Source organism: Ranitomeya imitator, chromosome 7 (genome assembly GCF_032444005.1).
Source record: "Ranitomeya imitator isolate aRanImi1 chromosome 7, aRanImi1.pri, whole genome shotgun sequence".
In the NCBI taxonomy this organism is placed as follows: Eukaryota; Metazoa; Chordata; class Amphibia; order Anura; family Dendrobatidae; genus Ranitomeya; species Ranitomeya imitator.
The window spans coordinates 132,044,304-132,063,043 of record NC_091288.1 but is presented as its reverse complement, the minus strand read 5'-3'; the positions used below and the strand labels follow the sequence as shown (position 1 = coordinate 132,063,043).

General features: G+C 45.2%; 1 protein-coding gene across 5 annotated transcripts in view; it reads right to left on the bottom strand.

Moving 5' to 3' along the window:
- STAT1 (signal transducer and activator of transcription 1) overlaps positions 1-18,740 on the bottom strand; it is a 1,428,390-nt gene that overhangs the window by 349,340 nt on the left and 1,060,310 nt on the right. For all 5 annotated transcript variants that reach the window (XM_069733810.1, XM_069733808.1, XM_069733811.1 and 2 more), the window contains one exon: positions 4,614-4,749. In XM_069733810.1, the coding sequence (XP_069589911.1) occupies positions 4,614-4,749 (136 nt within the window). The remainder of the gene's footprint in view (positions 1-4,613; positions 4,750-18,740) is intronic.

Sequence of the window (18,740 nt, the reverse complement as noted above, 5' to 3'; positions counted from 1 at the left end):
AAATTTAGGAAATGGTCAGTACTCACTCAGTGGAATGAATCTGCGCTGGCAGCTTTGTTCAGAAAGGGTCTCTCTGAGGCTCTTAAGGATGTCATGGTGGGATTTCCTATGCCTGCTGGTTTGAATGAGTCTTTGTCCATTCAGATCGGTCGACGCTTGCGCGAGCGTAAATCTGTGCACCATTTGGCGGTATTGCCTGAGGTTAAACCTGAGCCTATGCAGTGCAATAGGACTATGACCAGAGTTGAACGGCAAGAATACAGACGTCTGAATGGGCTATGTTTCTACTGTGGTGATTCCACTCATGCTATTTCTGATTGTCCTAAGCGCACTAAGCGGTCCGCTAGGTCTGCCGTCATTGGTACTGTACAGTCCAAATTCCTTCTGTCCATTACCCTGATATGCTCTTTGTCGTCGTTTTCTGTCATGGCGTTTGTGGATTCAGGCGCTGCCCTGAATCTGATGGATTTGGATTATGCTAAACATTGTGGGTTTTTCTTGGAGCCTTTGCGGTGTCCTATTCCATTGAGAGGAATTGATGCTACACCTTTGGCCAAGAATAAACCTCAGTACTGGGCCCAGCTGACCATGTGCATGGCTCCTGCACATCAGGAAGTTATTCGCTTTCTGGTGTTGCATAATCTGCATGATGTGGTCGTGTTGGGGTTGCCATGGCTACAAACCCATAATCCAGTATTGGATTGGAATTCCATGTCGGTGTCCAGCTGGGGTTGTCAGGGGGTACATGGTGATGTTCCATTTTTGTCGATTTCGTCATCCACCCCTTCTGAGGTCCCAGAGTTCTTGTCTGATTATCAGGATGTATTTGAAGAGCCCAAGTCCGATGCCCTACCTCCGCATAGGGATTGTGATTGTGCTATCAATTTGATTCCTGGTAGTAAATTCCCTAAAGGTCGATTATTTAATTTATCCGTGCCCGAACACGCCGCTATGCGCAGTTATGTGAAGGAATCCCTGGAGAAGGGACATATTCGCCCATCATCATCACCACTGGGAGCAGGGTTCTTCTTTGTAGCCAAGAAGGATGGTTCGCTGAGACCGTGTATTGATTACCGCCTTCTTAATAAGATCACTGTTAAATTTCAGTATCCCTTGCCATTGTTATCTGACTTGTTTGCTCGGATTAAGGGGGCTAGTTGGTTCACTAAGATAGATCTTCGTGGTGCGTATAATCTGGTGAGAATCAGGCAAGGAGATGAATGGAAAACTGCATTCAATACGCCCGAGGGTCATTTTGAGTATCTAGTGATGCCGTTCGGACTTGCCAATGCTCCATCTGTGTTTCAGTCTTTTATGCATGACATCTTTCGTGAGTATCTGGATAAATTCCTGATTGTTTACTTGGATGACATTTTGATCTTCTCAGATGATTTGGAGTCTCATGTGAAGCAGGTCAGAATGGTTTTTCAGGTCCTGCGTGCTAATTTTTTGTTTGTGAAGGGATCAAAGTGTCTCTTCGGTGTGCAGAAAGTTTCATTTTTGGGGTTCATCTTTACCCCTTCTACTATCGAGATGGATCCAGTTAAGGTCCAAGCCATCCAGGATTGGATTCAGCCGACATCTCTGAAAAGTCTGCAAAAGTTCCTGGGCTTTGCTAATTTTTATCGTCGCTTCATCTGTAATTTTTCTAGCATTGCCAAACCATTGACCGATTTGACCAAGAAGGGTGCTGATTTGGTTAATTGGTCTTCTGCCCCTGTGTTGTGTCAGCCAGATGTTTCTCTTCCGTTCCAGGTCGAGGTTGATGCTTCTGAGATTGGAGCAGGGGCGGTTTTGTCACAGAGAGGTTCTGATTGCTCAGTGATGAAACCATGTGCTTTCTTTTCCAGGAAGTTTTCTCCCGCTGAGCGTAATTATGATGTGGGCAACCGAGAGTTGCTGGCCATGAAGTGGGCATTCGAGGAATGGCGCCATTGGCTTGAAGGAGCCAAGCATCGCGTGGTGGTATTGACTGATCATAAGAACTTGACTTATCTCGAGTCTGCCAAGCGCTTGAATCCTAGACAGGCCCGTTGGTCGTTATTTTTTGCCCGCTTCGACTTTGTGATTTCGTACCTTCCGGGCTCTAAAAATGTGAAGGCGGATGCTCTGTCTAGGAGTTTTGTGCCCGACTCTCCGGGTTTATCTGAGCCAGCGGGTATCCTCAAGGAAGGAGTCATTGTGTCTGCCATCTCCCCTGATTTGCGGCGGGTGCTGCAAAAATTTCAGGCGAATAAACCTGATCGTTGTCCAGCGGAGAAACTGTTCGTCCCTGATAGGTGGACTAATAAACTTATCTCTGAACTTCATTGTTCGGTGTTGGCTGGTCATCCTGGAATCTTTGGTACCAGAGAGTTAGTGGCTAGATCCTTCTGGTGGCCATCTCTGTCACGGGATGTACGTACTTTTGTGCAGTCCTGTGGGATTTGTGCTAGGGCTAAGCCCTGCTGTTCTCGTGCCAGTGGGTTGCTTTTGCCCTTGCCGGTCCCAAAGAGGCCTTGGACACATATTTCGATGGATTTCATTTCTGACCTTCCCGTTTCTCAAAAGATGTCAGTCATTTGGGTGGTCTGTGATCGCTTTTCTAAAATGGTCCATCTGGTGCCCTTGGCTAAATTGCCTTCCTCCTCTGATTTGGTGCCTTTGTTCTTTCAGCATGTGGTTCGGTTGCATGGCATTCCTGAGAATATTGTTTCTGACAGAGGTTCCCAGTTTGGCGAGCCTTTTGTGGTAGGATGGGCATTGACCTATCCTTTTCCTCGGCTTTCCATCCTCAGACTAATGGCCAGACCGAACGAACCAATCAGACCTTGGAAACATATCTGAGATGTTTTGTTTCTGCTGACCAGGATGATTGGGTGTCCTTTTTGCCGTTGGCTGAGTTCGCCCTTAATAATCGGGCCAGCTCGGCTTCCTTGGTTTCTCCATTTTTTTGCAAATCTGGGTTCCATCCTCGTTTCTCTTCAGGACAGGTTGAGTCTTCGGACTGTCCTGGTGTGGATTCTGTGGTGGACAGGTTGCAGCAGATCTGGACTCAGGTAGTGGACAATTTGACATTGTCCCAGGAAAAGGCTCAACTTTTCGCTAATCGCAGACGCCGTGTGGGTCCCCGACTTCGTGTTGGGGATCTGGTTTGGTTATCTTCTCGTCATATTCCTATGAAGGTTTCCTCTCCTAAATTTAAACCTCGTTTTATTGGTCCGTATAGGATTTCTGAGGTTCTCAATCCTGTGTCTTTTCGTTTGACCCTCCCAGACTCCTTTTCCATACATAATGTATTCCATAGGTCGTTGTTGCGGAGATACGTGGCACCTATGGTTCCATCTGTTGAGCCTCCTGCCCCGGTTTTGGTGGAGGGGGAATTGGAGTATATTGTGGAGAAGATTTTGGATTCTCGTGTTTCTAGACGGAAACTCCAGTATCTGGTTAAATGGAAGGGTTATGCTCAGGAAGATAATTCCTGGGTTTTTGCCTCTGATGTTCATGCTCCCGATCTTGTTCGTGCCTTTCATGCGGCTCATCCTGGTCGGCCTGGGGGCTCTGGTGAGGGTTCGGTGACCCCTCCTCAAGGGGGGGGTACTGTTGTGAATTCGGTGGCTGAATTCACTCCTGTGGTCACAAGTGGTACTGCAGCTTCTGAGCTTCCTTCCTCAGGTGTTCTGGTGAGCTCGTTAACTGCTTCGTTACTTAACTCCGCCTGATGCTGCTATCCCTGCTCCTTGTCAATGTTCCAGTGTTGGATCTGAGCTTCTCCTGATTGTTCCTGTGACCTGCTGCTCTGTATAGCTAAGAGCTTTTTTGCTATTTTGTTGCTTTTTTTCTGTCCAGCTTGTCTTTTGTTTTGCTGGTAGCTCTGAGAAGCAAAGGGTGTACCGCCGTGCCGTTAGTTCGGCACGGTGGGTCTTTTTTGCCCCCTTTGCGTGGTTTTTGCTTTAGGGTTTTTTGTAGACTGCAAAGTTCGCTTTACTATCCTCGCTCTGTCTAAGATTATCGGGCCCCACTTTGCTGAATCTATTTCATCCCTACGTTTTGTCTTTTCATCTTACTCACAGTCATTATATGTGGGGGGCTGCCTTTTCCTTTGGGGTATTTCTCTGGGGGCAAGTCAGGCCTATTTTTCTATCTTCAGGCTAGCTAGTTTCTTAGGCTGTGCCGAGTTGCATAGGTAGTTGCTAGGCGCAATCCACAGCCGCTATTAGTTGTGTTTAGGATAGGATCAGGTGTGCAGTCTACAGAGTTTCCACGTCTCAGAGCTCGTTATTTTGTTTTTTGGTATTTGTCAGATCACTGTGTGCGCTCGGATTGCTAGGCACACTGTGTCTCTGGATTGCCTTCATTACACCTTTCATTAGCAGACATAACACGTCCCTGGGAATTAAGTCACAGGTCACCTCGACGGGATAGTACGTCATATGGGATTAAGGGGTTAAATTTTTTTTATAGGGTTTGTATAATATTTGAAAGTTATCACCTACTGTATCCAAATAGGGGATAACTTTCTGATTGATGAGAGTCCCAATAGTGAAAACCCAACCCAATCTCATGGATGCCTGCAGAATCATGTTCCTGGAATCAGCCAAAGCTTTGAATTGTGTATTATAAGCATGTCTTACCTAATAGTTTCTCCTCCAACATAATTAGTTGATCTGCATGAAGTCCCCTTTTAGTTACCGATGAAAACTGCCAACTTAACACTTCAGACAACTGTGTCCATCTTGCTGCTGGTGGGTTTAAGAAAAAAGATAAATTCTGCAAAGGAAACAAAGTATTTCATAATAGTATCGAGGAAGAGCAATAATTTGAATACTTGTAAAAGATAACAATTACAATGCAGTTTATGCTTAGGACCTACACATGGCGTACAGCGCATAAGCCTTGAAGTACAATAGCATTTGTTATTCATTTATACACCCCTGTATAAAAAGATAAATGAAAAAAAACATATTTTTTTGGTAGCTAACTATATCAGAAAGTAAAATGTTCTCATACAGTAAAAGCAACTGTCAGCTGCCTAACAGATCATAAAAGAAAACAATTTGGTCATACATTGATGCTATAGAAGAGACATAGACTCATTGGCTCAGTGGTTAGCACTGTTGTTTTACAGCACTGGGGGGTTTGGATTCAAATCCCACCAAAAACATTTTCAAAAAGTTTGTGATATTATGTGCTTTCTCCAGCCACTCTGTTTTCCTCCCACGCTCTCAAGACAAACTGATAGGATTTTTTTTAATGGGAACCATAATGTGGATAAAGATGATAATGTCTGGAAAGTTCTGTTTAATAAAAAACAAATGATGGTGTACGATAAGTAAAATAATTAAAATGAAGCTACCGTATATACCTGTGTATAAACCAAGTTTCTCAGCACATTTTTTTATGATAAAAAAGCCCCCCTCAGCTTATACACGAGTGATGGCTTCACTTAGAAGTATTTTTCGGACTATAAGATGGAGGGGGGGCGGCGGCAGCGGAGGAGCAGCAGGTCACAGGAGACAGGAGACGGTTGCTGTGGCTAACACCTGTGCCAGCTGCTAAATAGAGAAATGAATATTAACTGCTCTCCACACCTGTGGAAGTGGAGAGCAGTGAATATTAATTTCTCTTTAATAGCAGACACACTGTTCTTATTGCAAAATTGATTGATTCAATACCCTTTCTCCCTGCTTTAGCCGATTGTGGCTTAAAAAGTCTACTTTGTTTTCCTATTATATGTAGAGCCGTTAGAGAAAAAAGATGGTTCTCTGCCATTTGAAATATCTGTTTTTTTCACCTATATCAAGGAATTGGACTGAGTTTGTCGTCCCTGATGTTCATATAGGCCATGGTTACCTGATTGTTTGAGAGGATTCTTACATGGTGACCCTGCAAGGAGAATATGGGCTTAGTTATGCATATTCTTATGCATATATGGTGAGGACCCAGCAGTCATAGTGCACATTGGCACAAATGACAAAGTTAGAGGTAGGTTTAAGGTCCTTAAAGATGATTTCAGGGAATTAAGCAAGGACCTCCAATGTAGTATTTTCCGAAATTATGCCTGTACCACGTGCCACGCCAGAGAGGCAATGGGAGATTAGGGAAGTTAATAAGTGGCTCAAGAATGGGTGTAGGAAGGAGGGGTTTGGGTTCCTGCAGAACTGGGCCGACTTCTCAGTTGGCTACAGGCTCTACGCTAGGGACGGGCTGCACCTCAATGGGGAGGGTGCAGCTGTGTTGGGGGAGAAAATGGCTAGAATTTTGGAGGAGTGTTTAAACTAGGGATTGGGGGGAGGGTATTCATTTTATAGGAGGGGAAGATAGTGGAGATAGAGACCTGAGCACAAATAAGGAAGATGGGGGTGGCGGTGGCATGGGGGGTGGGGTTAGAACAGTTAACTAGATGGGCATTTCCTAAAGGAAATACATGGTGCTTGAACAGCGCTGCTAGCTTTACAGCAGCACTTACTTATCACACACAGGATGGGGGGGCCCTTACTTATCACACACAGGATGGGGTGCACTTACTTTTCACACACGGGACCGGGGGTGCACTTACTTTTCACACGGGACCGGGGGTGCACTTACTTTTTGAACGCGGGACCAGGGGTGCACTTACATTTTGCATGCGGGATTGGGGGAGCATTTACTTTTTGCACGCGGGGCCGGGGGTGCACTTACTTTTCACCCACGGGACCAGGGGTGCACTTACTTTTCACCCACGGGGCCGGGGGTGCACTTACTTTTCACCCACGGGGCCGGGGGTGCACTTACTTTTCACCCACGGGGCCAGGGGTGCACTTACTATTCACCCACGGGGCCGGGGGTGCACTTACTATTCACCCACGGGGCCGGGGGTGCACTTACTATTCACCCACGGGGCCAGAAGTGCACTTACTTTTCACCCACGGGACGGGAGGGTGTCATAGTCACTTTATTCTGATGTTTGACTTTGATAAATGATCATGTCCTAAAATGGACACCGTACATTTTCATAGCTGCCATCTTTGGAAGGTCAAGTTGGGGGTCATGGAAAGGTCACCATTAATTCCTATAGGAAAAAATTTTTAAAATGCGATTTTTTAAAAAACTACAAATCGGATTGACTCCAAAAATACATAGCACACCTGTCCCCACCGAGGGCTTCGAAACGCCACCTGAACGGGGTCTCTGCGCCGAGCGGTTCTGGCCGCATTAATTGCGGAAAACGCGGAGAAGGAGAATAAAATATAAGAAATCGGACTACAATATGTTGCTTGAACCTAGGGTTCAAGCACCATAAATATAAGAAATCGGATTACAATATGTTGCTTGAACCTAGGGATCAAGCACCATAATAATTTAAGAAAGAATAGAGGTACAGAGAGGAACATCAAGTGCATGTATACTAATGCCAGAAGCCTTGCCAACAAATTGGACGAATTAGAATTAATGTTGTTGGAGCATAATTATGACATGGTGGGGGTATCTGAAACGTGGCTGGATGAGAGCCATGACTGGGCTGCTAACTTGCAGGGCTATAGTCTGTTCAGAAATGACCGAATGGATAAGCGAGGGGGAGGGGTGTGTCTATATGTAAAATCGTCCTTAAAACCCATCCGGCGTGATAATATAGGTGAATCTAATGAAAATGTAGAGTCCCTGTGGGTGGAGATAAGGGAAGGGGAAAAATAATAAATTAATGATAGGGGTTTGTTATAAATCTCCAAAAATAATGGAATCAATGGAGAATATCCTCGTAAAGCAAATAGATGAAGCTGCGACTCAAGGGGAAGTCATTATTATGGGGGACTTCAACTACCCTGAAATAGATTGGGGAACGGAAATCTGCAGTTCCAGCAAAGGTAATCGGTTTTTGACAACTATGAGAGACAATTACCTTTCACAACTGGTTCAGGACCCAACACGAAAGGGAGGGGCACTGCTAGACCTAATATTAACCAACAGGCCAGACCACATATCAAATATAAGGGTTGGGGGTCACTTGGGGAATAGTGATCACAAAATAATAGGTTTTCATGTATCCTTTAATAAGATGTGTAGTAGAGGGGTTACAAGGACACTAAACTTTAGGAGGGCAAATTTCCAACGGATGAGAGAAGATCTTGGTGCAGTTAACTGGGACGATATACTGAGACATAAAAATACAAAAAGAAAATGGGAGACATTTATTAGCATCCTGGATAGGACCTGTGCACAGTATATACCATATGGGAATAAACATACTAGAAATAGGAGGAAACCAATATGGCTACATAGAGCTGTAAGGGGTGCAATAAGTGACAAAAAAAAGCATTTAGAGAATTAAAGGAAGTAGGTAGTGATGAGGCATTAAATAAATACAAAAAATTAAATAAATTCTGTAAAAAGCAAATCAAGGCAGCAAAGATTGAGACAGAGAGACTCATTGCCAGGGAGAGTAAAAATAATCCCAAAATATTCTTTAACTACGTAAATAGTAAGAAACTAAAAAATGATAGTGTTGGCCCCCTTAAAAATAGTCTGGGTGAAATGGTGGATGAGGATGAGGAAAAAGCCAATATGCTAAATGACTTTCTTTCATCAGTATTTACACAAGAAAATCCCATGGCAGACAAAATGACTAGTGATAGAAATTCCCCATTAAATGTCACCTGCTTAACTCAGCAGGAAGTACGTCGGCGTCTAAAAATCACTAAAATTCACAAATCTCCGGGCCCGGATGGGATACACCCCCGAGTACTGCAGGAACTAAGTACAGTCATTGATAGACCATTATTTTTAATCTTTAAAGACTCCATAATAACAGGGTCTGTACCACAGGACTGGCGTATAGCAAATGTGGTGCCAATATTCAAAAAGGGGACAAAAACTGAACTCGGTAATTATAGGCCAGTAAGCTTAACCTCTACTGTGGGTAAAATCCTGGAGGGCATTCTAAGGGATGCTATACTGTAGTATTTGAAGAGGAATAACCTCATGACCCAGTATCAGCACGGGTTTACTAGGGACCGTTCATGTCAGACTAATCTGACCAGCTTCTATGAAGAGGTAAGTTCCGGACTGGACCAAGGGAACCCAGTGGATGTAGTGTATATGGACTTTTCAAAAGCTTTTGATACGGTGCCACACAAAAGGTTGATACATAAAATGAGAGTAATGGAGATAGGGGAAAATATGTCTAAGTGGGTTAAGAGCTGGCTCAGGGAAAGGAAACAAAGGGTGGTTATTAATGGAGCACACTCGGACTGGGTCGCGGTTAGCAGTGGTGTACCACAGGGGTCAGTATTGGGCCCTCTTCTTTTTAACATATTTATTAATGACCTTGTAGGGGGCATTCAGAGCAGAATTTCAATATTTGCACACTAAACTCTGCAGGGTAATCAATACAGAGGAGGACAATTTTATATTACAGGATGATTTATGTAAACTAGAAGCTTGGGCTGATAAATGGCAAATGAGCTTTAATGGGGATAAATGTAAGGTCATGTGTTATGATCTGGTGGTTTAGGAACAACATGAGACAAGCTCTGAAGGAGGTGGTATCTGTACTGACCGCAAACCCTGAACCTAGCAGCACAACTAACAATAGCCGTGGGGGGTACCTGACGCTCCCTAGACCCCTTGGCACAGCCTAAGATCTAACTTCCCCTAAAGATGGAAACAGGAAACCTATCTTGCCTCAGAGAAAATCCCCAAAGGAAAGATAGCCCCCCACAAATATTGACGGTGAGAGGAGGGGAAAATAACATACGCAGAAATGAAATCAGATTTTAGCATAGGAGGCCAGTCTAGCTTGATAGGTAGGACAGGAAAGGATACTGTGCGGTCAGTATTAAAACTGCAAAACAATCCACACAGAGTTTACAAAAATCTCCACACCTGACTAAAGGTGTGGAGGGTAAATCTGCTTCCCAGAGCTTCCAGCTAACAGAAATAATCCATACTGACAAGCTGGACAAATATAGAATGCACAGAACAATAAGTCCACAACAGGTGGACTGAAAAGAGCAAAGCCAGAACTTATCTTTGCTGAACTGGTCAGGAAACAAGGAAAATCCAAGCAGAGATTTGAATCCAGCCAGGTAACATTGACAAGTGGCACTGGCTGAAGGAAAGAGCCAGGCATAAATAGCCGAGCAGAAAGACAATTAGTGGAAGCAGCTGCAGACTGCTAAATCCAAGGAGCAGCCATTCCACTTAAAACCACCGGAGGGAGCCCAAGAGCAGAACTCACAAAAGTGCCACTTACAACCACCGGAGGGAGCCCAAGAGTGGAATTCACAACAGTACCCCCCCATTGAGGAGGGGTCACCGAACCCTCACCAGAGCCCCCAGGCCGATCAGGACGAGCCAAGTGAAAAGCACGAACCAAATCGGCAGCATGGACATCGGAGGCAGCAAACCAAGAATTATCCTCCTGGCCATAACCCTTCCACTTAACAAGATACTTAAGCCTCCGCCTCGAAAAACGAGAATCCAAAATTTTCTCAACCTCATATTCCAACTCTCCCTCAACCAAAACCGGGGCAGGAGGATCAACCGAGGGAACAACGGGCACCACATATCTCCGCAACAAAGATCTATGGAAAACATTATGAATGGCAAAAGAGGCTGGAAGAGCCAAACGAAAAGACACCGGATTGATAATTTCAGAAATCTTATAAGGACCAATAAACCGAGGCTTAAACTTAGGGGAAGAAACCTTCATAGGAACATGACGAGAAGACAACTAAACCAAATCCCCCACACGAAGCCGGGGACCAACACACCGACGGCGGTTAGCAAAACGTTGAGCCTTTTCCTGAGACAACGTCAAATTGTCCACCACATGAGTCCAAATCTGCTGCAGCCTGTCAACCACAGAATCCACACCAGGACAATCAGAAGGCTCAACCTGCCCCGGAGAAAAATGAGGATGAAAACCAAAATTACAAAAGAAAGGTGAGACCAAAGTAGCCGAACTAGCCCTATTATTAAGGGCAAACTCGGCCAACGGCAAGAAAGCCACCCAATCATCCTGATCAGCAGACACAAAGCATCTCAAATAAGTTTCCAAGGTCTGATTAGTTCGCTCAGTTTGACCATTAGTCTGAGAATGAAACGCCGAAGAAAGAGACAAATCAATGCCCATCCTAGCACAAAAGGCCCGCCAAAACCTAGAAACAAACTGAGAACCTCTGTCAAACACAATATTCTCCGGAATGCCATGCAAACGAACCACATGCTGAAAAAACAATGGAACCAAATCTGAGGAGGAAGGCAACTTGGGCAAAGGTACCAGATGGACCATTTTAGAGAACCGGTCACAAACCACCCAGATAACAGACATCTTCTGGGAAACAGGAAGATCCGAAATAAAATCCATGGAAATATGCGTCCAGGGCCTCTCAGGGACTGGCAAAGGCAAAAGCAACCCACTAGCGCGGGAACAGCAAGGCTTGGTCCGGGCGCAAGTCCCACAGGACAGGACTGCACAAAAGTACGCACATCCCGCGACAAGGAAGGCCACCGAAAGGACCTAGCAACCAAATCTCTGGTACCAAAAATCCCAGGATGACCGGCCAACACTGAACAATGAACCTCAGAAATTACCTTACTTGTCCATCTATCAGGAACAAACAGCTTCCCTACCGGACAGCGGTCAGGTTTATCAGCCTGAAATTCCTGAAGCACCCGCCGCAAATCAGGGGAGATGGCAGAAAGAATGACCCCTTCCTTAAGAATGCCAACCGACTCAAGGACTCCAGGAGAGTCAGGCAAAAAACTCCTAGAGAGGGCATCAGCCTTAACATTCTTAGATCCCGGAAGATACGAGACCACAAAATCAAAACGAGAGAAAAACAGGGACCATCGAGCCTGTCTAGGGTTCAGCCGCTTGGCCGACTCGAGGTAAATCAGATTCTTATGATCAGTCAAGACCACAATGCGGTGCTTGGCTCCCTCAAGCCAATGTCGCCACTCCTCAAATGCCCACTTCATAGCCAACAACTCACGATTGCTGATGTCATAATTGCGCTCAGCAGGCGAAAACTTTCTGGAAAAAAAAAGCACACGGTTTTATCAAAGAACCATCAGAATTCCTCTGAGACAAAACGGCCCCTGCCCCAATCTCAGAAGCGTCAACCTCAACCTGAAAAGGAAGAGAAACATCCGCCTGACGCAACACAGGGGCAGAAGTAAATCGGCGTTTAAGATCCCGAAAGGCCTCAACAGCCGCAGAGGACCAATTCGCCACATCAGCGCCTTTCTTCGTCAAATCAGTAAGGGGCTTAACCACACTGGAAAAGTTGGCAATGAAACGGCGATAGAAATTAGCAAAGCCCAAAAATTTCTGAAGGCTCTTCACAGATGTGGGTTGAATCCAGTAATGAATGGCTTTGACCTTAACAGGATCCATTTCTATAGACGAGGGGGAAAAAATAAAACCCAAAAAAGAGACCTTCTGAACTCCGAATAGGCACTTAGACCCCTTCACAAACAAAGCATTATCACGAAGGATCTGGAATACCATCCTGACCTGCTTCACATGAGACTCCCAATCATCGGAAAAAATCAAAATATCATCCAAATACACTATCATGAATTTATCAAGATAATTGCGGAAAATATCATGCATGAAGGATTGGAACACAGATGGAGCATTAGAGAGCCCGAATGGCATCACAAGGTATTCAAAATGGCCTTCGGGTGTATTAAATGCAGTTTTCCATTCGTCACCCTGTTTAATACGGACAAGATTATATGCCCCTCGAAGGTCAATCTTAGTAAACCAACCAGCCCCTTTAATCCGAGCAAACAAATCAGAAAGCAAAGGGAAGGGGTATTGGAATTTGACCGTGATCTTATTAAGAAGACGATAATCTATACAGGGTCTCAAGGAGCCATCCTTCTTAGCAACAAAAAAGAAACCCGCTCCCAATGGTGACAAAGACAGTCGAATATGCCCATTCTCCAAAGACTCCTTAACATAACTCCGCATGGCGGCATGCTCTGGCACAGACAGATTGAAAAGTCGGCCCTCAGGGAACTTGCAGCCAGGAATCAAGTTAATAGCACAATCACCGTCCCTGTGCGGTGGAAGGGAACTGGACTTGGGCTCATCAAATACATCTTGGAAATCCGACAAGAACTCAGGCACCCCAGAAGAGGGGGAAGAGGAAATTGACATCAAAGGAACATCACTATGTACCCCTTGACAACCCCAACTAGTCACAGACATAGTTTTCCAATCCAGCACTGGATTATGTTCCTGTAACCATGGAAAACCCAGTACAACAACATCATGCAGGTTATGCAACACCAGAAAACGGCAATCTTCCTGATGTGCTGGAGCCATGTACTTAGTCATCTGCGTCCAGTACTGAGGTTTATCCTTGGCCAATGGTGTAGCATCAATACCCCTCAAAGGAATAGGGCTCTGCAAAGGCTGCAAGGAAAAACCACAGCGCCTGGCGAATTCTAAGTCCATTCAGTTCAGGGCAGCGCCTGAATCCACAAATGCCATGACAGAAAAGGACGACAATGAGCAAATCAGGGTCACAGATAAAGGAAATTTAGGCTGTACAGTACTGATGGTAACAGACCTAGCAACCCTCCTAGTACGCTTAGGGCAATCAGAAATAACATGAGCAGAATCACCACAGTAAAAACACAGCCTATTCTGACGTCTGAATTCCTGCCGTTCTGTTCTAGTCAAAATCCTATCACGTTGCATAGACTCAGGACTCTGCTCAGAGGACACTGCCATATGGTGCACAGCTTTGCGCTCGCGCAGATGCCGATCAATCTGAATGGCTAGAGACATAGATTCGCTCAAACCGGCAGGCGTAGAGAAGCCCACCATAACATCTTTAAGGGCTTCAGAAAGACCTTTTCTGAAAATTGCAGCCAGAGCATCCTCATTCCATTTAGTGAGCACAGACCATTTTCTAAATTTCTGGCAGTATAATTCTGCCGCTTCCTGACCTTGACACAAGGCCAACAGGGTTTTTTCTGCATGATCCACAGAATTAGGTTCGTCATACAATAATCCGAGCGCTTGAAAAAATGCGTCTACATTCAATAATGCCGGATCCCCTGATTCAAGAGAAAAAGCCCAGTCTTGAGGGTCACCCCGCAGCAAGGATATGATGATTTTTACTTGCTGAATGGGATCACCAGAAGAACGGGGTTTCAAAGCAAAAACAATTTGCAGTTATTTTTAAAGTTCAAAAATTTGGATCTGTCCCCAAAAAAACAAATCAGGAGTAGGAATTCTAGGCTCTAAAGCCGGAGTCTGGACAACATAATCTTGGATACTCTGTACTCTTGCAGCAAGTTACATAGTAACATAGTTAGTAAGGCCGAAAAAAGACATTTGTCCATCCAGTTCAGCCTATATTCCATCATAATAAATACCCAGATCTACGTCCTTCTACAGAACCTAATAATTGTATGATACAATATTGTTCTGCTCCAGGAAGACATCCAGGCCTCTCTTGAACCCCTCGACTGAGTTCGCCATCACCACCTCCTCAGGCAAGCAATTCCAGATTCTCACTGCCCTAACAGTAAAGAATCCTCTTCTATGTTGGTGGAAAAACCTTCTCTCCTCCAGACGTTGAAGTTGATCCACACGAGAAAACAAACCCTGAACATCCATGCCAGAGCATAAATCCTGAACCACCCAGAAAACAAGAGGAAAAAAGAGACAAAACAGAGCACAGAAAAAAAATGGTTCAGAACGTTCTTTTCCTTCTTTTGAGATGCGTTTAATTCATTTTTGGCCACTTGTACTGTTATGATCTGGTGGTTTAGGAACAACATGAGACAAGCTCTGAAGGAGGTGGTATCTGTACTGACCGCAAACCCTGAACCTAGCAGCGCAACTAACAATAGCCGTGGGGGGTACCTGACGCTCCCTAGACCCCTCGGCACAGCCTAAGATCTAACTTCCCCTAAAGATGGAAACAGGAAACCTATCTTGCTTCAGAGAAAATCCCCAAAGGAAAGATAGCCCCCCACAAATATTGACGGTGAGAGGAGGGGAAAATAACATACGCAGAAATGAAATCAGACTTTAGCATAGGAGGCCAGTCTAGCTTGATAGATAGGACAGGAAAGGATACTGTGTGGTCAGTATTAAAACTACAAAACAATCCACACAGAGTTTACAAAAATCTCCACACCTGACTAAAGGTGTGGAGGGTAAATCTGCTTCCCAGAGCTTCCAGCTAACAGAAATAATCCATACTGACAAGCTGGACAAATATAGAATGCACAGAACAATAAGTCCACAACATGTGGACTGAAAAGAGCAAAGCCAGAACTTATCTTTGCTGAACTGGTCAGGAAACCAGGAAAATCCAAGCAGAGATGTGAATCCAGCCAGGAAACATTGACAAGTGGCACTGGCTGAAGGAAAGAGTCAGGCATAAATAGCCGAGCAGAAAGACAATTAACAGACGCGGGTTCTTTACTGTAAGAGCAGTGAGACTATGGAACTCTCTGCCGTATGATGTTGTAATGAGTGATTCGATAATTAAATTTAAGAGGGGATTGGATACCTTTCTTGAAAAGTATAATGTTGCAGGGTATATATACTAGATTCCTTGATAGGGCGTTGATCATGGGAACTAGTCTGATTGCCGTATGTGGAGTCGGGAAGAAATTTTTTTCCCAAAGTGGAGCTTATTATTTGCCACATGGATTTTTTTTTGCCTTCCTCTGGATCAACATGTTAGGGAATGTTAGGTTAGGCTATGGGTTGAAATAGATGGACTTAAAGTCTTCCTTCAACCTTAATAACTATGTTACTATGATATTCTACCACTAGTAATTCCTTCATGTTAGACTAAACTGACTTTTCTTCAACTGTCTAGACTCCCTGAACCAGATGATCTCCTAAATGGGCTTATCCCTTGGGGCTTGCATCTGTGGTAATAATCCTCAAAATTTGGTTTACTGTTTTGACCTGGTGGTGAGGACAATAATGGACCTGGTGGTTAAGAGCACACGGAATGACCTGATAGTTACTAATAATACAGGACAAGCTCTGAGACGTGGGAACTCTGCTGACCGCAATCCCTAATCCTATCACACACACTAGAAATAGCAGTGGAGCGCTCCTGACGCTCCCTAGGCGCCTCGTCACAGCCTAAGGAACAAGCTAGCCCTAAAGATAGAAAAATAAAGCCTACCTTGCCTCAGAGAAATTCCCCAAAGGAAAAGGCAGCCCCCACATATAATGACTGTGAGTCAAGATGAAAATTACAAACACAGAGATGAAATAGATTTAGCAAAGTGAGGCCCGACTTACTGAACAGACAGAGGATAGGAAAGGTAACTTTGCGGTCAGCATAAAAAACTACAAAAAGACCACGCAGAGGGCGCAAAAAGACCCTCCGCACCGACTCATGGTGCGGAGGCGCTCCCTCTGCGTCCCAGAGCTTCCAGCAAGCAAGACAAAAATCAAAATAGCAAGCTGGACAGAAAAAATAGCAAACAGAGAAAAACAAGCAGGAACTTAGCTTCTGCTGGGAAGACAGGTCACAAGAATGATCCAGGAGCGAACTAGACCAATACTGGAACATTGACAGGTGGCATGGAGCAATGATCTAGGTGGAGTTAAATAGAGCAGCCAGCTAATGAATTAACCTCGTCACCTGTGGAAGGAACCTCAGAAGCCGCAGCCCCACTCACCACCACCAGAGGAAGCCCATGGACCGAACCAGCCGAAGTACCATTCATGACCACAGGAGGGAGCTTAACAACAGAATTCACAACAGTACCCCCCCCCTCTTGAGGAGGGGTCACCAAACCCTCACCAGAGCCCCCAGGCCGACCAGAGCCAAATGAAAGGCACGAACCAGATCGGCAGCATGAACATCAGAGGCAAAGACCCAGGAATTATCTTCCTGACCATAACCCTTCCACTTGACCAGGTACTGGAGTTTCCGTCTCGAAATACGAGAATCCAAAATCTTCTCCACCACATACTCCAACTCCCCCTCAACCAACACCGGGGAAGGAGGATCAACGGATGAAACCACAGGCGCCACGTATCTCCGCAACAAAGACCTATGGAATACATTATGGATGGCAAAAGAAGCTGGAAGGGTCAAACGAAATGACACAGGATTGAGAACCTCAGAAATCTTATACGGACCAATGAAACGAGGCTTAAACTTAGGAGAGGAAACCTTCATAGGAACATAACGAGACGACAACCAAACCAAATCCCCAACACGAAGTCGGGGACCCACACAGCGCCGGCGGTTAGCGAAACGTTGAGCCTTCTCCTGGGACAATGTCAAATTGTCCACCACATGAGTCCAAATCTGCTGCAACCTATCCACCACGGTATCTACACCAGGACAGTCCGAAGACTCAACCTGCCCTGAAGAGAAACGAGGATGGAAACCAGAATTGCAGAAAAACGGCGAAACCAAAGTAGCCGAGCTGGCCCGATTATTAAGGGCGAACTCAGCCAAAGGCAAAAAGGACACCCAATCATCCTGATCAGCAGAAACAAAGCATCTCAGATATGTTTCCAAAGTCTGATTAGTACGTTCAGTTTGGCCATTTGTCTGAGGATGGAAAGCCAAGGAAAAAGACAAATCAATGCCCATCCTAGCACAAAAGGATCGCCAAAACCTCGAAACAAACTGGGAACCTCTGTCCGAAATGATGTTCTCCGGAATGCCATGTAAACGAACCACATGCTAGAAAAACAACGGCACCAAATCAGAGGAGGAAGGCAATTTAGACAAGGGTACCAAATGGACCATCTTAGAGAAGCGATCACAAACCACCCAAATGACCGACATCTTTTGAGAGACAGGGAGATCCGAAATAAAATCCATAGAAATATGCGTCCAGGGCCTCTTCGGGATCGGCAAGGGCAAAAGCAACCCACTGGCACGAGAACAGCAGGGCTTAGCCCGAGCACAAGTCCCACAGGACTGCACAAAAGAACGCACATCCTGAGACAAAGACGGCCACCAAAAGGATCTAGCCACCAAATCTCTGGTACCAAAGATTCCAGGATGACCAGCCAACACCGAACAATGAACCTCAGAGATAACTCTACTAGTCCATTTATCAGGGACAAACAGTTTCTCGGCTGGGCAACGGTCAGGTCTATCAGCCTGAAATTTTTGCAGCACCCGCCGCAAATCAGGGGAGATGGCAGACAAAATTACCCCCTCTTTGAGAATACCCGCCGGCTCAGGAACACCCGGAGAGTCGGGCACAAAACTCCTTGACAGGGCATCAGCCTTCACATTCTTAGAGCCCGGAAGGTACGAAACCACAAAATCAAAACGGGAGAAAAATAGCGACCAACGAGCCTGTCTAGGATTCAACCGTTTAGCAAACTCGAGATAAGTCAAATTCTTGTGATCCGTCAAGACCACCACGCGATGCTTGGCTCCTTCAAGCCAATGACGCCACTCCTCGAATGCCCACTTCATGGCCAACAACTCTCGATTTCCAACATCATAATTGTGCTCAGCAGGCGAAAACTTTCTAGAAAAGAAGGCACATGGTTTCATCACCGAGCCATCAGAACTTCTTTGCGACAAAACAGCTCCTGCTCCAATCTCAGAAGCATCAACCTCGACCTGAAACGGGAGCGAAACATCTGGCTGGCACAACACAGGGGCAGAAGAAAAACGACGCTTCAACTCCTGAAAAGCTTCCACAGCCGCAGAAGACCAATTGACCACATCAGCACCCTTGTTGGTCAAATCAGTCAACGGTTTAGCAACACTAGAAAAATTACTGATGAAGCGACGATA